The sequence below is a fragment of the Oncorhynchus nerka genome, linkage group LG13 (genome assembly GCF_034236695.1).
Source record: "Oncorhynchus nerka isolate Pitt River linkage group LG13, Oner_Uvic_2.0, whole genome shotgun sequence".
NCBI lineage: Eukaryota > Metazoa > Chordata > Actinopteri > Salmoniformes > Salmonidae > Oncorhynchus > Oncorhynchus nerka.
This window is the reverse complement of record NC_088408.1, coordinates 31,877,042-31,903,282: the sequence shown is the minus strand read 5'-3', so window position 1 is coordinate 31,903,282 and position 26,241 is coordinate 31,877,042. Positions and strand designations below refer to the sequence as shown.

Sequence of the window (26,241 nt, the reverse complement as noted above, 5' to 3'; positions counted from 1 at the left end):
ATGTTCACTACCAGTAAATAACTAGTAGCTTTGACCTTTTCCCTTTTATAGGACTGTCCTGTGTGATGACAAACTCTTCATCGGTTATTTGTTTAGTGAATATTTCTTCAATGTAATTTATCCCAATGGTCTATGACTTTTTAGTCTTTATACAAGTCTGATAATGTTAATGAAAGTTATTTTGTAATTTTGATAGATGCAATGTTTAGGTTAGGTCTGGAATTATATTAAGTTGCGATCGGATATCTTACAGATCTCATACTTACGTATTGTACTTAGTGAACATGGATGTGCCTCGTGTGTAAAATCAAGGAGAAAGTATCCCTGTTGTTGATCAATCAATCAAATTTATTTATAAAGCAGTTTTTACATCTGCAATTGTCAGACCCCAAACAGCAAAGCATAAGCAAGAGCACAGTGGCTAGGAAAAACTCCCTAAAAGGAAGAAACCTAGAGAGGAACCAGGCTGAGAGGGGTTGCCAGTCCTCTTCTGGCTGTACCGGATAGAGATTTTCAATACTTCAAGACCCCGTGGTCGGTCTGATAGCTTTTTACAAAGACACGGTAAGTAAAGAAATAAACATTTGTTGGTGTAGCGGCTAAAGGAAGCAGGTCGGTCCAGTGGAGGTAGCACAACCAGGTGGACTTGGTCAGCAGCACAACCAAGTGGGCTCAGGCAATGAATGTCTGGGTGTATTCAGGCCAGGGTGCCCTCAGCCACATTCCTCTGCGTTTTCCACTTCCACAGGGGAGACACAGAAAGATAAAACAGACATTTACAAGTAATTTATGACAACACATATTTTGTTAAATCAGGGGTCGGTCTTCCATAATTTTTCACTCATAAGCAGTAGTAGACTACATGAAAAATGATTTCATTAAAAAAAAGAAAAACATAACTTGGTAGGAATGCAGTCAAGTTGCACAAAGGAAAGGGTCTCTGATCCCTACCACACATTAACAGTTGATTCACCTGTGGCGGGAAAGTGGTATGTTTACATCTCGTACAGGCTACATGTTTGTGTGTAAGTTAGCTGTGTTGTTACCATCCCTGCAGCCTAGTCTACAATGAAACGAAAGCCTAAGAGTGATAAAAATGCCCTGTGGCTTTGAATGTCAAATGTCGTGATGATTTAATCTATTGCTCTCCGTGATGCTGAATCTCAGCTCGTATCCTAATTGTGCTTGGCAAGAGCTTATCAATTTCTTCCCACCTAACACTCGTTTTTTTGCGATGGCAAACACATTTTTATTCAATATTTCAGTCTAATGCCAAATCCCCCTTAAAACAAGCCTATGATGACAGTGGAAAGCAAAAAAAAACTGCAGTCACACTATAGTTAGGAACAGACCTTAGGGGGAAGCATCCTCTCGTTGCTGCTGACAGGTCGGCAGGGTGGAGATGGTTGTCTCTTCCACCGGTAATCTGAATGGGGATGTTGATCGGCAGGTGTTGACTGTTACAACCACTGGCAGGACGAGGTCATTTACTGTAAAATAATGGAGTAGCATATTATTGTTTAGGGACATTTGCCAAATCATAATTGCAGTTAGGAATTGAATCACTTAAGACAATATAGGATGACTTCATAACTGAAGATTCCAGTGACAACATAGAACTGTTTTCAGTTCTTGGTTATACCTCACCTTGCTCTGATTCTTGCACTTGTTTCTCTGGATATGCACTGTTCACATTCACGTAGGCAGCGAGGTAAACAACGTATTTCTTCCTTTCTATCTCCATGTTGAAGTCCTGGAATTGGGGCGTACCTGAGTTATCGTACAGCATCCATCGCCCTCCTTCTTGTTTAACACACAGCACCATGTGTTTGATCTCTGCTGTGATTAAACCCAGCAAAAGGAACTGAAGCTCGTACTTCCTGTTAGGAGTAGAAATTCAATCAGAATGGACATAAGACAAAAACAGAAGCTGTATTGGGGTTGGCATTGGGTTATGCCCAATGTTAACTTTTATGCATTTCCCTAACCTCACTGAAACTAACCTTAACCTAACTCTCATTCCTAAACCGGTCAAATATCCATTTCCAAATATTTAACCTCAGTATTGGATCACAGCCTTCAATCTCCTAATTTTCTGCATTCTATATGCACCATACTGGTAGTGACACCAAACATAGCCTACAAGTTAAACCTTACAAGCATTGTGCAGTTCAACCTAACAGTACCTTGAAAAATCATCCGTGATGACATAAGGAGGAAGACATCCGTTTCCCATTCGGCCAAGCATATTCACCAGGATGAGTTTAGGGTCCATTACGGTGTCCAGGATGTAAACGTGACCATATATCTTAAAATTGCTTTCACAATACACAGAAAGAGAAACACAACAGGATGGACAGAGAAAATCAAATAACAGTTTCAAAAATCAAAATGCCATTGGCATCTTAACAAAATGTGTCTTTCATGTTTATATTTCATATGGTATTTGCACACACCTATAAAGTATAATGATTTCTTAGAACTGTAAAATAAATGTAATCCGATAAAGTAGAGAATGAATAATTAAATAGAACCTGCTTGTTTATAACAATGAAATAGAAAAGGTAGTCAATGATGACTTATTACCTCAGTGTTCCATTGTAAATGCAAGCTGAGGGGCTCATATCGTAATCGTTGTTGTCGTCTTCATATTTGACAATTGTCAGGTCATCGAAATTTGGTAGGAAGTCTTCGACATAGCCTCTACAATCTAGACCTTCGTTTTGGGAAAAGTATAGTTTTCTTCCAACACGCAAATCTAAATTAATAAGCCAAAGACCCATCGCCTCATTATACATTTTGTTATCGAGAAAGGTTATGACTGCACCGACTGTGTTGTCTGTCATAAAATAATCTTTGATTTTGCTAAATCTTGTTGCTGTTATATGTATTCCGGCCAATAGACTGCTCAGAACACAGGTGTTTTGGAAAAGGAGTCCGACAAATGTTCCTCCTGGCAGCATGTAAGGGCTCTCCTCTCCTCTGATTAGCTTTTCCGAGTCTTGGTGAGACCTGGAAAGACATTCAGGCAAATAAATGAAGTTGTCGCCAATGTTGTGTGGCAACATTGTAGTGTAGTTTCTTTTCTTTTCACCAGACCCTTACCCTCGAGGGATGTTCCGAGCTGCATCCACAAAGAAGAAAATGAGAAGGTAAATTAGTGTTATACCAAATAATGAAACCGTTATCAAATCTATATATTTTTGACATATTGTTCTATTTTCACTTACCCAACTTGACATAGTCGCTATATATATTCTTAAGGTCAGGTCTGTAGGTGAAACACAAAACATTCTAAAATGTATTAAATATATATATGTAATGTATTTACATTAAGATATAATGGGATCATAGCTATATTCAATACAATTCCTCATGGTTGGTGTCTTGACAGATTTGTCCCAAATCGTGTGACATAAAACATTACTTTTCTGTCCTTGCATTTATGGAAGTGCAAGCTGTCCAGTGGCGACCAGTCATTCAGGGCAGGTAGGGCAGAGCCCCACCTGTTTTGAGCCCCACACTTTTTAGGTCAAATAACATTTTAAAAATAGTATGTACAATTGAAGTCGGAAGTTTACATACACTTAGGTTGGAGTAATTAAAACTTGTTTTTCAACCACTCCACAAATTTCTTGTTAACAAACTATAGTTTTGGCAAGTCGGTTAGGACATCTACTTTGTGCATGACACAAGTAATTTTTCCAACAATTGTTTACAGACAGATTATTTAACTTCTAATTCACTGTATCACAATTCCAGTGGGTCAGAAGTTTACATACACTAAGTTGACTGTGCCTTTTAAACAGCTTGGAAACATCCTGAAAATGATGTCATGCTTTAGAAGCTTCTGATAGGCTAATTGACATCATTTGAGTCAATTGGAGGTGTACCTGTGGATGTATTTCAAGGCCTACCTTCAAACTCAGTGCCTCTTTGCTTGACATCATGGGAAAATCAAAAGAAATCAGCCAAGACCTCAGAAAAAAAAGTGTAGACCTCCACAAGTCTGGTTTATCCTTAGGAGCAATTTCCACATTCATCTGTACAAACAATAGTATGCAAGTATAAACACCATGGGACCACGCAGCCGTCATACCTCTCAGGAGGAAGACGCGTTCTGTCTCCTAGAGATGAACGTACTTTGGTGCGAAAATGCAAATCAATCCCAGAATAGCAAAGGACCTTGTGAAGATGCTGGAGGAAACAGGTACAAAAGTATCTATATCCACAGTTAAACGAGTCCTATATCGACATAACCTGAAAGGCCACTCAGCAAGGAAGACGCCACTGATACAAAACCGCCATAAAAAAGCCAGACTACGGTTTGCAACTGCACATGGGACAAAGATCGTACTTTTTGGAAAAATGTATTCTGGTCTGATGAAACAAAAATAGAACTGTTTGGCCATAATGACCATCTTTATGTTTGGAGGAAAAAGGGGGAGGCTTGCAAGCCGAAGAACACCATCCCAACCGTGAAGCACGGGGGTGGCAGCATCATGTTGTGGGGGTGCTTTGCTGCAGGAGGGACTATTATGTGGATATATTGAAGCAACATCTCAAGACATCAGTCAGGAAGTTAAAGCTTGGTTGCAAATGGGTCTTCCAAATGGACAATGACCCCAAGCATACTTCCAAAGTTGTGGCAAAATGGCTTAAGGACAACAAAGTCAAGGTATTGGAGTGGCCATCACAAAGCCCTGACCTCAATCCTATAGAAAATTTGTGGTCAGAACTGAAAAAGTGTGTGCGAGCAAGGAGGCCTACAAACCTGACTTAGTTACACCAGCCCTGTCAGGAGGAATGGGCCAAAATTGACCCAACTTATTGTGGGAAGCTTGTGGAAGGTTACCCAAAACGTTTAACCCAAGTTGAGTGTATGTAAACTTCTGACCCACTGTGAATGTGATGAAATAAATCAAAGCTGAAATAAATCACTCTCTCTACTATTATTCTGTTATTTCGCATTCTTAAAATAAAGTGGTGATCCTAACTGACCTAAGACAGGGAATTTTTACTAGGATTAAATGTCAGGAATTGTGAAAAACTGAGTTTAAATGTAGTTGGCTAAGGTGTATGTAAACTTCCGACTTCAACTGTATATACTACTCTACTCTCTCTCTCAAAAGGACCACAATGGAAATAAGTCACAGACTTTATTGTGTGTGATCCTCGATGATTTTATTAATGTGCAAGTATGGCTTTTAAGTTTTATGTGTGCTTGTTTTTTAAAATGGTCGAATTAATAAACAAAAACTAAACTCTTCACAGAACAGTGCAAACTGGCTCGAACCAGAATAGGAAGAGGAGTGGGAGGCCCGGGTGCAGAACTGAGCAAGAGGACAAGTACATTAGAGTGTCTAGTTTGAGAAACAAACGCCTCACAAGTCCTCAACTGGCAACGTCATTAAATAGTACCCGCAAAACACCCGTCTCAACGTCAACAGCGAAGAAGCGACTCCGGGATGCTGGCCCTGTAAGAATCAAATACCCCTAGCGAATTTATGTTTATCATTGTCTGTTTGATCTACAGCAGGGCCTCGTTAGATTTAACAAAGAAAGCATCAAGGTAATGAGTTCATGTTTTCATATGTCTTTGTGCCTCGGATTTGATACCGAGTCTACTTTGCGCAATTGTGTAGAATAGACTATTGAGCAACACTCAACGCTATTCATATGAATTATTCTGGAAATAATGACAACAGGTTACATAGCCTATTGGTCTTATTCACAATATGATCTGTTAATAAAACAACAGTACAAATGCATTTTGTTTTCCATGTTACACCTGCAATTTTAAACAATACAAGGGGCTTGAAGTTGCCTCCTTGAACTTGAATTTGCAGCTCAGAAATACTGGAATAAGCCTACCTTGAAAATCAGACATTTCCTCTGTTTGGTGGTTGAAAAGTTCTTGTAATTATTGTAGTCATTTTATAAGTTTACATGCTTCCTTATAATTATCTGTGATTTCATTTTTGATCAGGTTTTGTGAGAGACGTGGCCACTTCGGTTTGTTTCCCACCCCTTTAATTGAATGGTGTTGCGCTACTCTACTGTGTTAAAACCATGTGCGGTTATTACATCTAATTTTGGATTCAATTTGGCTTTCCATACAAATCCTTCCATTAAAAAAGGAACCTGGTTTTTGGTCACTTTATCATTATAAAAACAGCGATGATGAGATTCAAATGGTGAGATTAATTCTACCACTATGCGTGGTTTTATTATGTGTGCCTGCGTCGGCCACATAGGCTACAGGAAAAGTGCCATGCATGAATCCAATCTAATGAGTTAGAAGCAATGTCCACATTATTCTCACATATTGTTATGTAAAAACCATTTGAATATCAATGCATTAGCAAGCCCTGAAAAATGCTTCATTCTTAAAGTGGCAACGGTCTACTTTTATTTATTTATTTCTACACTTTTTGCCTGCTTTTTTGGGGTGGGGGGGTTCTATATTAGGCCTTACATGTAAAATTATAGACATTATACAATTGTATAACATTGAAAATTACAATTAAGTGCTTGCAAAAGTCCCTGAAAGTCCTTGAATGTGACTTGCCAGTGTCTGTATGAACTCTTCTTAAAGGATGTATAGTCCTAGACCTATGTTGTTGTATAGCTGGAGTTATGGGTCAATTTGCATATATTCCTTTTTATTCTTAGAAGGCTACACATGTGGAACTGCATTAACATCCTTGTTAGTTTTGTTTTAAATCAATTTTGAAATGTTGATCCCAATGTCACACATTGGCCCCATTATTTATAGAAAAACCCACTTGTAGAATCTATGCCAAGGCGCATTGAAGCTATTGTGGCAGCTGGTGGCGCCCAACACCCTATGAAGACGCTTTATGTTGGTGTATTCTTTATGTCGGCAGTTACATGTTACTACACGGAAAAGGGAACAGCTGGATAGGGAAAACGGGCTTGAGTCTCTCAAAAGGGAATATAACTTTGTGTATAGAACAGGGCTCCGGGCAGCCGAGCGGAAATGGAGGAAAACTCGCCTCCCTGCGGACCTGACATCCTTTCACTCCCTCCTCTCTACATTTTCCTCTTCTCTCTCTGCTGCTAAAGCCACTTTCTACCACACTAAATTCCAAGCATCTGCCTCTAACCCTAGGAAGCTCTTTGCAACCTTCTCCTCCCTCCTGAATCCTCCTCCCCCTCCCCCCCCCTCCTCCCTCTCTGCAGATGACTTCGTCAACCATTTTGAAAAGAAGGTCGACGACATCCGATCCTCGTTTGCTAAGTCAAACGACACCGCTGGTTCTGCTCACACTGCCCTACCCTGTGCTCTGACCTCTTTCTCCCCTCTCTCTCCAGATGAAATCTCGCGTCTTGTGACGGCCGGCCACCCTACAACCTGCCCGCTTGACCCTATCCCCTCCTCTCTTCTCCAGACCATTTCCGGAGACCTCCTCCCTTACCTCACCTCGCTCATCAACTCATCCCTGACCGCTGGCTACGTCCCTTCCGTCTTCAAGAGAGCGAGAGTTGCACCCCTTCTGAAAAAACCTACACTCGATCCCTCCGATGTCAACAACTACAGACCAGTATCCCTTCTTTCTTTTCTCTCCAAAACTCTTGAACGTGCCGTCCTTGGCCAGCTCTCCCGCTATCTCTCTCAGAATGACCTTCTTGATCCAAATCAGTCAGGTTTCAAGACTAGTCATTCAACTGAGACTGCTCTTCTCTGTATCACGGAGGCGCTCCGCACTGCTAAAGCTAACTCTCTCTCCTCTGCTCTCATCCTTCTAGACCTATCGGCTGCCTTCGATACTGTGAACCATCAGATCCTCCTCTCCACCCTCTGCGAGTTGGGCATCCCCGGCGCGGCCCACGCTTGGATTGCGTCCTACCTGACAGGTCGCTCCTACCAGGTGGCGTGGCGAGAATCCGTCTCCACACCACGTGCTCTCACCACTGGTGTCCCCCAGGGCTCTGTTCTAGGCCCTCTCCTATTCTCGCTATACACCAAGTCACTTGGCTCTGTCATAACCTCACATGGTCTCTCCTATCATTGCTATGCAGACGACACACAATTAATCTTCTCCTTTCCCCCTTCTGATGACCAGGTGGCGAATCGCATCTCTGCATGTCTGGCAGACATATCCATGTGGATGACGGATCACCACCTCAAGCTGAACCTCGGCAAGACGGAGCTGCTCTTCCTCCCGGGAAGGACTGCCCGTTCCATGATCTCGCCATCACGGTTGACAACTCCATTGTGTCCTCCTCCCAGAGCGCTAAGAACCTTGGCGTGATCCTGGACAACACCCTGTCGTTCTCAACTAACATCAAGGCGGTGGCCCGTTCCTGTAGGTTCATGCTCTACAACATCCGCAGAGTACGACCCTGCCTCACACAGGAAGCGGCGCAGGTCCTAATCCAGGCACTTGTCATCTCCCGTCTGGATTACTGCAACTCGCTGTTGGCTGGGCTCCCTGCCTGTGCCATTAAACCCCTACAACTCATCCAGAACGCCGCAGCCCGTCTGGTGTTCAACCTTCCCAAGTTCTCTCACGTCACCCCGCTCCTCCGCTCCCTCCACTGGCTTCCAGTTGAAGCTCGCATCCGCTACAAGACCATGGTGCTTGCCTATGGAGCTGTGAGGGGAACGGCACCTCAGTACCTCCAGGCTCTGATCAGGCCCTACACCCAAACAAGGGCACTGCGTTCATCCACCTCTGGCCTGCTCGCCTCCCTACCACTGAGGAAGTACAGTTCCCGCTCAGCCCAGTCAAAACTGTTCGCTGCTCTGGCCCCCCAATGGTGGAACAAACTCCCTCACGACGCCAGGACAGCGGAGTCAATCACCACCTTCCGGAGACACCTGAAACCCCACCTCTTTAAGGAATACCTAGGATAGGATAAAGTAATCCCTCTCACCCCCCCTCCCCCTGAAAAGATTTAGATGCACTACTGTTCCACTGGAGGTCATAAGGTGAATGCACCAATTTGTAAGTCGCTCTGGATAAGAGCGTCTGCTAAATGACTTAAATGTAAATGTAAATGTGTATAAAGTTTGGGATAACACAATGTCATGTGTACAACATCTAAAGACCTGCATCACCATACTGAGAGATTTGACGTTTATAAAAGGACATATTTGGTTATTTTTGGAGCCGTTGTTCATGTTTACCCAGTGCACCCATACTATACAACGATGATAAAGAAGGGAGTTTGGGTAAGTTTCTCAATTACATGTGGAATCACAAAGAAAGGTGTCTGGACCATTCTACAACATTCCATTTACATAAAAAATAGAGATTTGGATGTAAAAAATAAAACTTCTCCTTTGATACTTGGTGAAAGCACCGTTGGCAGCCCTTACAGCTGTGCATTTTCTTAAATAAGATTCTACAACTCTTAAGGCATCATATATCCATTGTTTTGGTCAAATTTGCTCAAGCTCAGTAAATTTGGTTAGGAATCATTAATGGACAGTAATGTATGTAATTGTCCCGCTGAAAAACAAAACTGTATCCCAGGGTTAGGTTTTCAAAAGACTGAGGTGGGTTTCTGCTCCTTTCGTATAAATGTTTTATCCTGATTCAAATGTATTTATAAAGCCCTTTTTACATCAGCCGGTGTCACAAAGTGCCCTACAGAAACCCAGCCTAAAACACCAAACAGCAAGCAATGCAGATGTAGAAGCACGGTGGCTAGTCACTGATAAACTCCCCAGTCCCTGTTGGTGGCAAGCTTACCAATAACATGATGCTGCCACCATAATATTTGCAAATACAGAGGGTTTCACTTACGGTATGGCACGGTATGGTAGGCGCCATACCCTAGCTCAACAATTTAAAATGGGCTACTAAAATCATTCCAATCTCGATTAAAATATGTATTTTTTTTAACAGGGGCTTTCCTCTTTTCGCTTTCTCATATAGGCCACTAATGTGGAGTGAATGCAATGTTGTTGATCCTCTGTATTTTCAAGTATTGTGGTGGCAGCATCATATTATGGGTATGCTTGTCACTGGCAAGTTCAGGATCAAAATAAATATGAAAGGAGAAAAGCCAATTAAAAAAGTTAAAGGAAAACCTTCCGTAACCTTGTGAAAACCCTGGGATAGAGGTGTATTTTTAGGTGGGAGAATTACACATTTTAATTCCAAAGACACACCAGAATGGCTTTCCAAGAGGTGTTGAGTGTTTCTGAATGGTCCAGTCTCAGTCCGGATTTAAATCTGCTTGAAAATCAGAGAGAAGGTTTGAATATTGCTGTCCATCAATGATTCCTACTTAATGAGCAATTTTCACAAAAACTATGGCTATTATGTTGCTCTAAAAGTTGCTCAATACATCTTCATGTTTTATAAATTTTCTATAATTTCTGTTTCACATTGAAAATATGCAGTAGGTTGTATAGATTGGTAGGAAAAAATCAAATGTAATCCCTTTGTAGATTCAATTTTAAGGCAGCAAAATGTGAAGACTGTGCAATGGTGTGTAGACTTTCACTAGCTAGTCACTGTAAATGAATGATAAGTTGTCATACATGTTTTGTGGTAAAGAACAGGAAATGAAAGCGGTTGAAGAGGATACTTTAGCTTCTCTGCTATTTACCCCTAACACGTATTACTCGCTCATCTTCAAAAGGAAATGAATCAAGGAGTCTGCCTTCCAATCTGTTGACTTTCTAGTATTTCCCTAGTCTTCCAATGAGTTTGAGCTGCTTTATATAGCCAGAGGCCAAAATCAGATTGACATTTTCCCATGTTTAAACTTGTTTTAATAACAAGTGAGTAAATAGCAGAGGCTACTATTGTCTTCAATCGCTTTCATTTCCTGTAGTTTACCACCATTCACACTGATAATGGCTTGACGCCCAAAAAAATGGTACATTTTTTAATAACTTTTTTCTGCACAATAAACTTTTGAACTTCAATATATCCCAATAAACCATCTCTTTTTTTGCCTCAGTTTTGGATTATTTCTTTTTTTCCAACGGTGTGCAGCTCTCAATGTATTCCTGTATTATACCACAATATGTATAATAGCTTAACTTCCTGTAATGTGGTGTCTGTCTACTGTATTATTTTACAGGACTATCATAATCTAGACAATATTATAAAGGATAATTTAGTTTAAAAGAGCTATAAAGTACCTTGGTTCAGATAACGCCATCTTCTCTTCCTTTGTCAAGTGTTTCAAAATGGACACGCACATCACTTAAATAGCTTCCTGTATTTGCATGATATCAACTGAGTGGTTGACTTCTCATGATGTCACCATCACGTTTACAGTTGCTCCTTGCCTATATGTTTAAATTAATATTCTCTTTGAAGGGCATATAATACATTTACAAAAGTAATAGTAATGTTGAACATTTACATAATTAAGCAACAAGGCCAGAGGAGGTGTGGTATATAGCCAATATACCATGGCTAATGGCTGTTACACACAACACAACGCAGAGTGCCTGGATACAGCCCTTAGTCATGGTATATTAGCCACATACCACAAACCCCAGAGGTGCCTTATTGCTATTATAAACTGGTTGCCAACGTAATTAGAATAGTAAAAAGAAATGTTTTTTCATACCCGTGGTATACGATCTGATATACCACGGATGTCAGCCAATCAGCATTCAGAGGTCGAACCACCCAGTTTACAATAGTGCACAGGCTATTCTGATTATCTATATAAAAAAAATTGGCACTAACACTAGTGAGAAATGGAGAAGAATAAGGTCCCAGATCTCTTTGTGCTTTAGAAGTTGCCGAAAGAGCGCAAAGAGATCTAGTACAAGGACTATAGTGGACTTACCTGTAGCCTGATTCATAGACTGTTCTCTCTACTACCGCATGGCAAGCGGTACCGGAGTGCCAAGTCTAGGACAAAAAGGCTTCTCAACAGTTTTTACCCCCAAGCCATAAGACTCTTGAACAGGTATTCCGGGTAGCCATTTGATTATCTGCATTATGTGCCCCCCCCCAACCCCTCTTTCGCTGCTGCTACTCTCTGTTTATCTTATATGCATAGTCACTTTAACTATATATTCATGCACATACTACCTCAATTGGGCCGACCAACCAGTGCTCCCGCACATTGGCTAACCGGGCTATCTGCATTGTGTCCCGCCACCCACCAACCCCTCTTTTACACTACTGCTGCTCATCATATATGCATAGTCACTTTAACCATATCTACATGTACATACTACCTCAATCAGCCTGACTAACCGGTGTCTGTATGTAGCCTCGCTACTGTATATAGCCTCGCTACTGTATGTAGCCTCGCTACTGTATATAGCCTCTACTGTATGTAGCCTCGCTACTGTATATAGCCTCTCTACTGTATGTAGCCTCGCTACTGTATATAGCCTCTCTACTGTATATAGCCTCTCTACTGTATGTAGCCTCGCTACTGTATATAGCCTCTCTACTGTATGTAGCCTCTCTACTGTATATAGCCTCGCTACTGTATATAGCCTCTCTACTGTATATAGCCTCTCTACTGTATGTAGCCTCGCTACAGTATATAGCCTCGCTACTGTATATAGCCTCTCTACTGTATGTAGCCTCGCTACTGTATATAGCCTCTACTGTATATAGCCTCTCTACTGTATGTAGCCTCGCTACTGTATATAGCCTCTCTACTGTATGTAGCCTCGCTACTGTATATAGCCTCTCTACTGTATATAGCCTCTCTACTGTATGTAGCCTCGCTACAGTATATAGCCTCGCTACTGTATGTAGCCTCGCTACTGTTTTTCACCGTTGTTTTTATTTCTTTACTTGCCTATTGTTCACCTAATACCTTTTTTGCACTATTGGTGAGTAAGCATTTCACTGTAAGGTCTACTACACCTGTTGTATTCAACGCATGTGACAAATAAACTTTGATTTGATTTGATTCATAGAAGAGCTGAGCTAAGACTGAGATTTGGACAACAGCCTATCCTCCAGGTTCTCTTGCACAGTATAATCTGTCCATGGGTCTACACAATGTGGCTTAAATCTTTGTGGGGGAAAAAATAAAATGTGGGATGCATGCCAGCAAAGCCACTACATAACACTAAACAATACATTAATTACACTATAATGGTGACAAACGGTGCCCACAAACTGTTAGGGCCTACATAAAACTGTCCCAAAAGCAGTCCCAACATCTTACCACTACTACACCTGGGTATCAGCGGAGCCTTGTCTGGCAGCAAAAACAGTTCATTCAGCCTCATTTACTGCCTTAAAAAAAACATAGCTGATATGGCTGACTTGCTTAAACAAATGTGGTTTCTAATGACAATTGAGATGTACAAACTATGGCATAAGGGAACGACAAGCGGATAAGAGGCCATCCGTAATATCGATTAAGACAATAATGAACGAGCTAGGATGGATGTTGTCAACATAACTATTTGTTTAGCACTTTTGAAATGTACAGCGACAAAATTCAGAATATGGGCCATTCTTACAGTGTTCTCCCAGTACACCAAGTAAGAACCGTAGGATAAATAAAGGGGGCATATAAGCAGACAATGAAAGCTCTTGCAATATTCAATGATTACATTTCTCTAAAACAGGTTACAGGCTAAATGTGCACCACCAAGTCAGAACAGTAGGCGAAAGAGGTGAAAATAGACCAAATTATTAGGGTGAGGTGTAACGGATGTGAAATGGCTAGCTAGTTAGCGGTGTTCGCGCTAAATAGCATTTCAATCAGTGACGTCACTTGCTCTGAGACCTTGAAGTAGTAGTTCCCCTTGCTCTGCAAGGGCCGCGGCTTTTGTGGAGCGATGGGTAACGATGCTTCGTGGGTGACTGTTGTTGATGTGTGCAGAGGGTTCCTGGTTCGCGCCCGGGTATGGGCGAGGGGACGGTCTAAAAATGATACTGTTACAGAGGCACATGGGCTACTAACAGCTTACTACACAACATACACTTAGTATTACTTTCTTAGCTACAGTATACATATCTCCCTGCAATATTACATCATTTATGCAGCAGCATACAAGACATTTTTGGACTCATCTTGTTGTACTGTGCTCACCTGAACAGGAAGGTGGCACGGCGGTCTTTCATGGGCAAATTTTGTCATCAAAGTCTGGAGTTCTCTGGATTTATGGTGCTTTCAAAACAACTGGGAACTCAGAAAAAAACAAGGTAAAATCATGATGACGTCATTGATCTGGAGGATAGGCTGTTGTCCAAATCTCAGTCTTAGCTCAGCTCTTGTATGAATCAAATCAAAGTTTATTTGTCACTTGCGTTGAATACAACAGGTGTAGTAGACCTTACAGTGAAATGCTTACTTACAGGCTCTAACCAGGTCGGAGCTCTAGAAAGAGGCCAGATTTACAATTCCCAGTCTGAGCTTGTTTATTTTATCTCTGGCCAATGACCTTGAGCCTTCTTGGATGGGCACTTCTAATTTAACTCTATGGGAGCACCCAAGGGGCTAGAATTGTGTAGCTGTACTCTTAGACTTGGCTGTGACGTAGAGTCCCCATGAGTGACAGAAAACTGAGCCAATCACGGCACAACGCTCTGTATTTCCTGCTGGTTTGCCCCAACACCACAGGAAGCACTGAACTAGGCTGAAACACCTGCATTTTGGAGCTGCCTTACTCAAGAAAACAAAAAAGAGACCATGTTTGTATGCGGCTTTATTAACTCAATTATATATATATATATATATATATATATATTTTTTTTTACATTGTTTGCAAAATGATATGTGACACGTATTAATGCCAAAATAACATGCAAAACAGGCAACCTAAAAAACAGGCATGCTAAAAATGTGGGGCTCAAAATAGGTGGCCTGCCCTGAATGACGGTTCACCATTGTCTAGAAGTAAAATAGGGAGAGATGGGGTCACTCACTACACTTTCAACTGTCAAAATCTGTATGGTAGGACATGACATAATTGGTACATTTCTTCTTCTTTTTTTCTTCTTTTTTTAAACTGTGGGTTTGGTTATATGTGGTATCGTATCCCTATTAGATAAGGACCCCAATTGGACCCATGAAGACGCATGGGTCCAATTAACACAGTCGGCTCCAGTACCTGCTCCTGAGACAGGCAAACCACACTGATCATTGTGAATAACACCGGTTTGCCTTAAGTTCCCAATTCCAGTGTTTCTGAATGGTCCAGTCTCAGTCCGGATTTAAATCTGCTTGAAAATCAGGCATTGTTACTGAGAGTAAATTCATCTGAGAAGTAACTATAAAAGGGAATCACAGGAGAGATGGAACCGGTAACAAATCTGGAGCGAAAGCACACCATCTGAAATACTTTGTAGCCTACTGTAATCAATGAACCTATTGAATGTACACTGTCATGGGTGGTGTACATTTGACTTGTGAAATTATATATTTCAACCACAAGGGGATATACATGTACCTACACAGAAGATAAACAAAGCATCATTTCCAGCACAGCCAGCAATAACTTTAGCTAAAGATTTGTATAACTAAACCAAGATAGACCACTGCATGTCGTTTCAAATGGCAACAAATTAGTCATAGTGAACAGAACAAGCAAGGAGGTGGGCAGGGCCAAGTACGATCTTGCGAGATTCTATTGGCGCGTTCTAGTATACATTTGCATTATTCCGTTAGGAAACGCCTACTCTTAAGTGTACGTGTGCAACAACTCAATTCGCCTTTGCACTCCTTCTAAGCAACGCCTTTTTTTTAAAGACTTTGGCAAAGGGTAACGTATACAAAACAAAGTCCACTCTGCTCGTAACATATTGTAGTTTTGGGAACAGAAAACTGTATTGGGATCAAATGTTTAATCGATGAGAAAATGTGCAAAAATCGATTTTTCGTTCCCTCGTCTCCCACTGCCGGCCCCTGGGCTTTCTCTCACTACCATATTTGGCTAAGCGGATGCCTCAGATTTATACATCCGTTAAATATCTGTCTCGTTGTTCTATCTGAACAGTAGCTGCCTCCGGTCCTCTACCATTACCGACCAAAGATGGCGGCGTCAGGAACCGCAGCCCCCCGTCGTCTTGTCCAGTATGTTGTGGTCCGGTCAGACCTGGTCCAAACGTTGGCCTGGCCATTAGGGGCGGTTATAACGCAAGCCTGCCATGCTGCCATCGCTGCCATTCATCTGAACTACAACGACCCAGACACGCAGGAGTACTTGGCAGAACTGGACAGCATGCACAAAGTCGTCCTTCAGGTAGCTGGGACTGGGGTACTATTATTAGCTTGCAAGTTAATCAATATTATACTGCTAATAGTGACCTAAATCGATATGCCTGTGTTTTGCGCGAACGTGGGCAAAACAAGTTTCCTACTGACTTTGCCCATGCGCTCATATCAAGCTGCATAAAAATAGCCTCTCAATACAAAATCATTTTTTCGTAAAGTAAATATTTATACGTAAAGTTTCGTTATGTAAAGTAAATACAGTAGGATGGAATAATTATGCAGTGAATGATAAGATGTGATTGTTGAGAAAATAAACTAATGCTTGTGATCTTCAACACCTACATCGCTTGCTGTTTGGGGTTTTAGGCTGGGTGTCTGTACAGCACTTTGAGATATCAGCTGATGTACGAAGGGCTATATAAATACATTTGATTTGATCTCCCTCTTCTCCTTCATCTTTTGGTCAGGCTGTGGACCAGGCCTCCCTCTCCAGCCTGTCTGAGACGCTGACAGAGAAGGGGATCGCCCACAAGCTGTGGATTGAGCAGCCAGAGAACGTCCCCACCTGCCTGGCCCTGAAGCCTTACCCCAAAGACATTGTACATCCTCTGCTGCACAAGTTCAAGCTGTTCAAATGACACAGAGGGACAAAGAGAGACCCCTGCTGTAACATGCATTTGGTGAATGGAGTCTGGACCATGGCTCCACACCAGTCAGTTAATTTGGTGGTCTTTTTTTTGGTTGACCTGTGCATCTTGGTGATGCTGAAGGGGGAAGAACCAGCACTCCCTGTCCGTGCTCCAACTTCACAAGGAAGAATCCCACTCTGATAAGCAGTGTCAGTGTTTGTCTTCCTACAGTAACAAGGAGACATCACTCACTGAGTGAAGACGGCCATAAAACAGGCATTTATTTAAAGAGTGAATGTCTGTCCACCTAATTTGATGTGGCCACGTATCTTGTGATTCAATTAAATGGTGAATGGTTATGCTAGGTATTTTCCAGCCGCCGATGGTTGGAGTCTGTTTACAAACATACAAGATGCATTAAACATGGTCAACTAATTTGGTCTTTTTGTATTATTAGTTACTTTACAATACACAGAATACAGCCCTTACAATAAACTGAGGTAGAAAGAGGTAATGCAACTAGTGGCAATGTAGTGTGACAGTAATGAAAATGAGAAATACAGTGTAGTAAAAAAAGAAAGACAACCAACATTACATATCCCATTTTAATTGGTGTTTTTATTGCAAATGTGTTGCATTCTCACATTCATGGATGTTATAGATTTGTTAGTCAAAGCATCATTTCCTTCAAGGTCTGCATCTTCACCTTGGAAAAGCAATAGAGGGACCGAACGCACGAGGTGTGTGTGTTGTGTGTGTGTGTGTGTAAACTTTGAACTAATCCCAGTCTGAGCAGCCAGATACCTCCCAAAAAATGGACAGACAAATAAGACTGTTTCAGTAGATGCAAAAACGTTGCTTTTCAGTCTACAGGAACCCCCTGTAGCTACTTGACCCAGCCTGAGACTGATTGTCTACGACGTCCTAAGAAAAGGTAGGATTTATCCCAGGTATTCCACCTGGACACAGAAATAAAAACATGCATAATTCTCCCAGATACTTCATTCATATTGTCCCACCCACACAGCTGCTCTGATGCCTGTCTAAAAACAAGTTTACACAAGTATAATAAACAAAACTGGACAAAATGAGTAAAATGTATAATATATATATTTATATTTATTTATATTAATTTTACAGGGGGAAAAGTGGAACCTCGTTTCAATGAGAAAGCATTGGCCTTATAAGTGGCGAGACAAGCTTTTGATTTCTCCATCCACAACCAACTTCAGTCTAGATTATGCAGCACTTACAATACTTGACAAACATCATCAGCAAACAGTTGCGAAGTAATACCTGTAGAAGGTAGAGTGCATTAATCTTAACAAGGATGATAGTTGCTTCTGCATTAGGCAGTATGTTACAAGGTGGTGACAATGACAAAATAACAGACGCAAGGGGACAGCAGTACACGTATGTAGGGCTGTTAGTGCTTGGTAGGAATTACTAAGCCTAGAAATATATAGAATAGAACTGCTGCTGGTCCCGTGGGGCTCAGTTGGTAGAGCATGGCGCCTGCAACGGGGTTCGATTCCCACAGGGGACCAGTACAGGAAAATGTATTAACTCACTACTTACTGTAATTCACTCTGGATTAGAGCATATGCTGAATGACTCAAATGTAAAATGCTACAGTATAGACCAGAGCACAATGATTGCTGGTAGCTAAGAGCAGAGTTGAGGAGGAATGTTTTGAACAGTTAAAGCTGCTGTAGCAGTATAGCTTCCGTCCCTCTCCTCGCCCCTACCTGGGCTCGAACCAGGGACCCTCTGCACACAGACAACAGTCACCCTCGAAGCATCGTAACCCATCGCGCCCAACTACACTACTTCAAGGTCTCAGAGCGAGTGACGTCACCCGATTGAAACGCTATTAGCGCGCACCACCGCTAACTAGCTAGCCATTTCACATCGGTTACACAGGACAGGACGTATGAGTGTAAGCGCGTTAGTTAACTAATGGCCAAGGGGAGAGGGGCAGTGGATCACCTGAAGAAGAAAGGCATAGTTTAGATTGAGGCTCTGTGGCAGAGAGAAGGATCATATGTGAAACTACTAAGAGTAGTAGTAGAGAATGTACACTTCTCTTTTGTAATCATATTGATGGGCTCTGCAACCAAGTTCTTAAGAACCTGAGAAATCTATATTTTACTTTCTATTATATTTAGGGCACAGGAGGCTGCTGAGGGGAGGAGAGCTCATAATAATGTCTGGAACGGAGCAAAAGGAATGGCTTCAAACATATGAAAACCACGTGTTCGATGTATTTGATACTATTACACCTATTCCGCTTTGGCCATTACCATGAGCCCCTCCTCCCCAATGAAGGTGCCACCAACCTCCTGTGATTTAGGGGATTTATGATGATTAAATAGTATTCTAATGTGAACATGAGTAGTATTTATGATGGCCTGTTTCCTCTAAATAATTCTGAGATAAAGTGCAAAAGTAGATTGTATTTCTTGCAAATTCCTGGAATATTTAGATTTCTTGTACAAAAGTAATGTAAAATGCAGCAAACTTTTATAAAGGTAAAGATAAGAAAATCCTCATTAACATTATCATCAAACAGCGAGGAGCAGTCCTCTATGCAGAAAATACTGTATATACAAGAAGCACCTCAAATTTGGTATAAAGTATTCAGCTAAATAAATTGAAATATTTGATTGAATAATCTTAATCTGTGAGATTCAGTTGATAGAGCAGACCTACATGTTCAGACAACTATCACCAATGCTAGTTGAGTAAAAAATTAAATAATAATTGGTTCACTAGGTTTCACTTCTTCTTCTTTCAATAAACTAAAATACCTTGATTTAAATCATTGATTCAAATTCTAGTTTGCTTTGAATACCTAAATCAGTGTTAAAAAAAAGCTTTTTGTTAAGGTGCATAGCTAGCTGTTGCAAGTTTCTCTCTTCCTGTAAACAGTGACCGCATGTCAGGCCCTACAAGTCTTTTTGCGTCTTTGCCAGGAGTCAACGGCAACAAGGAGAGGAAGTTTCTAACTGATCATACTTTGGGATATTCCAAAGAATAGAAGTTAGATAAAAATACTAAATCTGATAGGTCACTTGTCAGTGTCTTAGGACAAATTGTGTGGAAAAGGAAATAAAGGACAAACATGCAAAGCACAAACTACCACAAATTAGTAGTGTGGTCAAGGAGGAGCTAGTATGTATAGACTATTTCCTTTTAGAAAAGTGAACAAACGCTACATTTTGTCTCGTCCAATTGCATGAGGCTTGCATATGATATGAATTAAACATCTTGAAGCTTTGGTCATTACTTTTTGAAAACGCTAAAAGTATATCAGGCGATCTACAAAAGCCCACTTAACTACCGAAGCGATGCTTCTCAGAATACAAGGTTCCACTTTCTCAGATCTGTTTAAATGTTTTAACATCAGAGAAATTAAATAATATGGCCTTTTTTTGTGTGTGTGTTTTTGTTTGTTTTTAAATTAACCCGTACAAAAGCCAGTCCACACTGCTTCTCTCTCAGTAAAATCACATTCAGCAGTCGCTAACCCATTCTCTCACATAAAGAGCAATCAGAACAACACCCACAGGAAAACTTGCAGGTATCTATAAAAAGAAGAAGAAATCAAATCCTGACATATTCAGTTTCCATCTTAAACACCAGTACATACAGTATTAATCACATACATACACACACTCAGACAGTCATATACGTAAAAAATAAAATAATACAAATAATAATCAAATGGAAGCAAGTAGTTAATACCACAAACTTGGAGCACTACATTTTGTCGATTCTGAACAAATACATATTCACATTGTCTGTTATATACATGTTGAAGAACCAGTTCAAATATTTACCTTGTACCTGTACTGAATGGACTGTCTTTGCCATTGAGCGGCTCTTGCATATACGAATGTCTGTTAGTTAATGACCGTTGTCGAATGGTGCTTTGAATTTGGCATATTATATCCCAAATGCTAAACAGTTCATATTAACAGATCAGATGAACTTCTGCATTTGACGTAGTTCTATTAACACTTTCTAGACAGTAATGCCTGTTCCTAAATGAGGAGGGTACGTGAAGAAGATATCCAGGAAAAGTTTTCTTTGTAACACTTCTGGGAGTATGAAACCGTTAGCTGGTACCCTATATAGTACAAATGTATACTGAAAACAAATGGAATCCTTCCACATACATTCGGTTAATTTTGTCTTGCTTCCGTGTGTTTTGTAAAGTGTATGTTTATTTACATAAACCAAACAGTGGCTCAGGAATGGCTTTAACATTGATAAGTACTAATTGTTAACCCACATCCCTTTCAAATAGAAAATAAAACATTTACCTTATCAGAAGAAAGATACACTTAAATATCTCATCTATTAATCGTATATATATTGTTTTGAATTAAATGCAATAGGCTAAAAGCAAAGCAACATTTTAAGTGTCTTAGAATGACAGGAACAAGTGGTATGTCCAATCACAGTGTATCAGTTTCACAAATGAGTTTCCGAAGTGGAACTGCTACCAGCTTTTCATGTCAACTTGAATCAACACCACACGAAATTATGCCATTTTCAGGTTGAATTTGAGTTGTATGCTGAGGACACCTGAGCCACTGTTTGGGTATAAAGCACAGGCACACAAACGCCATTGAAACGGTACACAACGTGATTCAGAAATCATAGCACATTAAAGTAGTTGGCATTCAATTTGAGGTCTCCGGAGGAGGATGGTGATCATGCATGCTATTTCAACTGATCATCCCTAACCCTCCTCGGTTATTAGCTGTGCTCGGGTAATGTTGCACACTTTGTAAAATACCTTGTATATACACAGTCAGATATCTAGTTGGACCATAACACCCTTAAGAAAGCCTTCTGTTAGTCAGAAATACACATACCCGGGATAGAGCAGAGAAATACACATACCCGGGATAGAGCAGAGAAATACACATACCCGGGATAGAGTAGAGAAATACACATACCCGGGATAGAGTAGAGAAATACACATACCCGGGATAGAGCAGAGAAATACACATACCCGGGATAGAGCAGAGAAATACACATACCCGGGATAGAGCAGAGAAATACACATACCCGGGATAGAGTAGAGAAATACACATACCCGGGATAGAGCAGAGAAATACACATACCCGGGATAGAGCAGAGAAATACACATACCCGGGATAGAGCAGAGAAATACACATACCCGGGATAGAGAAATACACATACCCGGGGTAGAGCAGAGAAATACACATACCCGGGGTAGAGCAGAGAAATACACATACCCGGGGTAGAGCAGAGAAATACACATACCCTGGGTAGAGCAGAGAAATACACATACCCGGGATAGAGCAGAGAAATACACATACCCGGGATAGAGCAGAGAAATACACATACCCGGGATAGAGCAGAGAAATACACATACCCGGGATAGAGCAGAGAAATACACATACCCGGGATAGAGCAGAGAAATACACATACCCGGGGTAGAGCAGAGAAATACACATACCCGGGATAGAGCAGAGAAGCCAAAAGCCAAATTAGACTTGATTTTTCATTATCATTACGTCGCCGAACTTTGCTCTTTCTGTTGTTGCTTTCTCGTCATTTTCGGGTTTATTGCTTGTTAATAGGTTATTGTTTACCCACATAAATAAAACATGGTGTTTTTTGGCCAGACTTTCTATGTGACTGAATGTGTATAGTAAAATATCAGAGGTTAGCGCTGATAGACAGTGTCTGACTGGGCAACAGTAGTCACATGAGCAGTCAAAAAAGAGCTGTAGTGTGTGGCCAGTGGAATAACATCATCACGGGCAGAGAGTTGGAGGAGAGAGAGCACTGTGTTTCCAAGAAAACACCCCATTCAACTTCCATCACTTCTGAGTGAGGAAGTTCTACGGTTACGAGTTACAACCTATTCATGTCATTGTGTAATATTGAGAACCCATTCTTGTTCGTTTTGAGGTACATTTTAGGGGATTTAAAACATTCAAAGGGATGCCAAAAGAGCAGAGCTAGCCATTTCTAAAATCAATCAAAGTCTTATACCGAGATTTTCTTTTTTCACATTACAGAACACAGAGCACATTTAGCAGTTACATTTTCATAATGCCAAATATCGCCTTAAAAAATTATAATAACTGACATGTTACTCTCAAATAAAAAAACGGAAGAAAACCGCATTGAATCACAATGTATAGTTTGAGCTAAAAACGACAGTTGCATTTTAGAGTAATTAAATGACGCTTTTGAAAGGAAAGTAGAAAGTGTGAACTCATCCCAATTTTTTGTCCATCTGTGCTGTACAATACTACCCACCTGCACGGTTACACATGACAAACAATACTGATAGGCCAAGGAGAGCCCAACATGGCTCATATTCACAGCTGCTGGGGAGAAAAATGTGTAAGACAGACAGTTACTTTGACAGTCTGGTGGTTTGAAAATGTGAAAGATGGTGTTGCCAACTGAGCAGAGCAACCCAATCTCCCATCCCATCACATCCCGGCTGCTTGTTGTCCTGACGACGCAGACGACGAGAACAGAGAAACAAAAACAAAAAACGAGAGCTGGGAATTTCCTCCCATTAGGCACTGCAATGGAGAGAGCTAGTCAGTCACAGATCCAGCTGAAACTGAGCTTCCCACTGCAGAGGTTTAAAAACCTAACATTCCCAAAACGTTGTCCCCACAACGCCACCCCACGCTAGAGCAAAAGTTGAGACGACGGGTTAACCACCCACAGCTGAGCTCAGCTGCATGTTGATCGCATTCCCAAGACGCACTGCTGCGATGGACCTGACGGAACGGGCAATTAGGAACCAGATCCTCTTTTGACAACCACAACGACTTGGCAAAACCGGAAGCTGATTCCTTTCTCAGAACAGAAAGCAGACTTTGTGTTGAAAGTAGGTAACCAGGAATGAGCGCTGAACAATAGCTGCTGCCTTATGGTACGGTATGGGCTGAGGCTGGCTGGCAGGCTGGCAGGTCAGACACACTCTTACCTGGACCTCAGTCTCCATCCCAGGGCCCTCCTAACCAGTCCGGCAGGCAGGTGTCTAAAACCAAAGGTGAGAAAGAGAAGAGGTCGGTGGTCTGTGGAGCACCTCTCTCCTGGCAGGCGGCTGAGCTGAGGAGTCACTCTGTGAGGAGCTGCTGGAGGAGGCTCTTCTGCTGGGACTGGCTGCTCTGAGGCCCCTGGGGGCCCTTCTGGGTGCCTATGGACCCCGACTGGTTCAGGTAGGAGTCGCTGCCCACCAGGTTCACCGTACACTGGACGTCGGCAAACACTTGAACCTGCTGTACCTGATGAGGAGAGGAGGGAGAGAGGAGGACATTAGTGAAATGGTTCACCACGACAGTTTTGGTCAGTAAAGGGCAGCTTGGACGGTCCGTTATTGCTTTTGTACTTTACTTCTAAGTTGAAGCGGCTGACATCAGGTGTGGCACCCTCACCTGATCGTTACACATGGAGTTGATGTCACCAAGGTTACTGTTGCCCATGCCAACAGGTGGTCCAATGGAAGGTAGCGAGCCCACCGCCCCTGAGCCTCCTGCCATTGACACGGTGATACTCATGTTGTTGTAGACCCCCTGTTGCCCAAAGGCCTGGGGCGTCGTCTGACCAGACTGGCTGAACAAGCTGACACAGACACACATTCATGATACCAGTGGCTTAATGTACACTCTTCTTTCAACTGCTACATCTGGTGATTACAATTACTAGGAAATTATTTAGAAGCAGTCGATACATTTTGGTACCTTCTTCACTCCAAATAATTAAACACATCTGGTATAATGTTACATAAGTGATTGTTTGAAAGAATCCTCTAAGAAACAAACAAGTAATGATGTAAAAATGATGTAATAATCATCTGACCATGTACTTTCTATGTAAATAACAAGTCAATTACAGACTATGCAATTCACACATTTACAGAGGCATGGCTCTGGCCACCTCACCTGTTTCCGCCCATGCCAGCTTGCTGCCAACTCTTCATGTCAGGTGACTGGTACCCAGGAGGAGGCTGGGCCTGCTGGAGCAGAGCACTCTGGGTGGTGGAGTTCTGAGGGGACAGCAGGGGACTGGTGGGGCTGAGCTCTGGAGGGAACGAGGGGTCTCCTTGCTGGACCATACCTTTGAGGAGAAGGACAAAGAGACGCTGTTAGAACATTCTAGAGTCTAGACCATTTTGATATTGATATTTGTCAGCGGCACTTTATTCCATTTTCTATTGAACCTGTCTGCACACTACTTTTTGATATAGACAATCTCAGCACATTATATGCTATTTTGATATTGACAATCTCAGCACATTATATGCTATTTTGATATTGACAATCTCAGCACATTATATGCTATTTTGATATTGACAATCTCAGCACATTATATGCTATTTTGATATTGACAATCTCAGCACATTATATGCTATTTTGATATTGACAATCTCAGCACATTATATGCTATTTTGATATGGACAATCTCAGCACATTATTTGATATTTTGATATTGATATTAACAGCACATTGAACTGACAATTTCAGACAGTGGTTATGGTGGATTCCAAGGTAGCCTAGTCACTCACCTGGTCCTCCAAACTGCTGGAAGAGCACAGGCTGCACCGCCGAGTTCACCGCCCCCCCAAACTGTCCCTGCATCCCCCCCATCATAGTTGCCTGGCTGCCCATAGGGCCCTGGCCCGACAACTTAGGGTCCTGGGTCCCTCCCATGGGATTGAATAGGCTGGGGGAGCTGGGTGGGTTCCCTGGAATGGGGCTGTAGCCTGGAGGGTAGCCAAACTGTTGTTGCTGTGGCTGGGGTCCTTTTTGTTCCCTGGTGGCTCCCATAGGCCCACCACCCCCCATGCCCTGCCTCATCAACATGACCTTCTGCTGCAGGAGTTGTCTCTGGCGGTGCTGGAAGCTGTAGAGCTCCCGCTGCCTCTGGGCCAGCATCTGGGCGTTCAGAGGAGGCTACAGGGACAGAGAGAAAATAGGGGACTTTTATCATCTACCAAACAGCCCTCAGTTTCCCAAATTAACTAAACCATCTGAAATAGACTGGAAGGAACTTTATTCAGAGAGAGGGAGAGGGATTAGCGGATGGAGAACAGAATAGGGCACTTAGTTTTCATACCAATAATTCAGTATAACTAGCTACAATGCTCAGGACTTCTTCAATACACACCATGCCGCAATACAGAAATAGGGTAAGATTAAACAACGAGAACAAGAGAGAAGGAGCATGAGCACATGTTTGTGAGTTCCCCAAAAACACTCACCTGAGAGGGCATCTGAGGCTGCTGCCCTCCCTGACGCATCCCCATGGCAACGTGAGCTTCCCCTGGGAACGGGCTCATGGCAGCCAGCCTGTTCTGCAGCTGAGAGAGAGAGAGAGCGAGGGGGAGTGAGTCACAGGACTGATAGAGGAGAGGAGGGAGGGAGCGGACTCAGAGTTGAAATGATAGAGAGAGGAG

At 41.9% G+C, this 26,241-nt stretch overlaps 3 protein-coding genes across 10 annotated transcripts in view; 1 reads left to right on the top strand and 2 right to left on the bottom strand.

Annotated features, from left to right (window-relative positions):
• Positions 1 to 327: 327 nt before the first annotated feature.
• Positions 328 to 11,185, bottom strand: LOC115139369 (uncharacterized). Of its 5 annotated transcripts, none has more exons than XR_010465549.1 (8): positions 11,132 to 11,146; positions 10,148 to 10,214; positions 3,231 to 3,271; positions 3,106 to 3,124; positions 2,587 to 3,012; positions 2,187 to 2,318; positions 1,648 to 1,880; positions 328 to 1,490 (listed from the first exon to the last, which is right to left on the bottom strand). XR_010465549.1 is itself a non-coding variant. In XM_029676653.2 (8 exons), exons 1-7 carry the CDS (start codon positions 11,149 to 11,151, stop codon positions 1,354 to 1,356), a joined length of 1,008 nt encoding a protein of 335 aa, XP_029532513.1. In that variant the 5' UTR covers positions 11,152 to 11,183; the 3' UTR covers positions 328 to 973; position 1,353. The 5 variants fall into 5 exon arrangements, 3 of the variants coding, with proteins under 3 accessions (XP_029532513.1, XP_029532514.1, XP_029532511.1); XR_010465548.1 differs by having other exon boundaries at positions 10,148 to 10,211; XM_029676653.2 differs by lacking the exon at positions 10,148 to 10,214 and having other exon boundaries at positions 328 to 973; positions 1,353 to 1,490; positions 11,132 to 11,183.
• Positions 11,186 to 15,891: 4,706 nt separating this feature from the next.
• LOC115139365 (putative peptidyl-tRNA hydrolase PTRHD1) lies at positions 15,892 to 17,207 on the top strand. Its single transcript, XM_029676648.2, has 2 exons — positions 15,892 to 16,171; positions 16,611 to 17,207. Exons 1-2 carry the CDS (start codon positions 15,962 to 15,964, stop codon positions 16,779 to 16,781), a joined length of 381 nt encoding a protein of 126 aa, XP_029532508.1. The 5' UTR covers positions 15,892 to 15,961; the 3' UTR covers positions 16,782 to 17,207.
• A 163-nt stretch (positions 17,208 to 17,370) lies between these two features.
• The window catches only part of LOC115139363 (nuclear receptor coactivator 1-like), an 88,686-nt gene continuing 79,815 nt past the window's right edge, over positions 17,371 to 26,241 (bottom strand). For all 4 annotated transcript variants that reach the window (XM_029676645.2, XM_029676643.2, XM_029676644.2 and 1 more), the window contains 5 exons: positions 26,047 to 26,145; positions 25,351 to 25,738; positions 24,728 to 24,902; positions 24,221 to 24,407; positions 17,371 to 24,070 (listed from right to left, as the gene is read on the bottom strand). In XM_029676645.2, the coding sequence (XP_029532505.1) occupies positions 23,903 to 24,070; positions 24,221 to 24,407; positions 24,728 to 24,902; positions 25,351 to 25,738; positions 26,047 to 26,145 (1,017 nt within the window). In that variant the 3' untranslated portion in view covers positions 17,371 to 23,902. The remainder of the gene's footprint in view (positions 24,071 to 24,220; positions 24,408 to 24,727; positions 24,903 to 25,350; positions 25,739 to 26,046; positions 26,146 to 26,241) is intronic.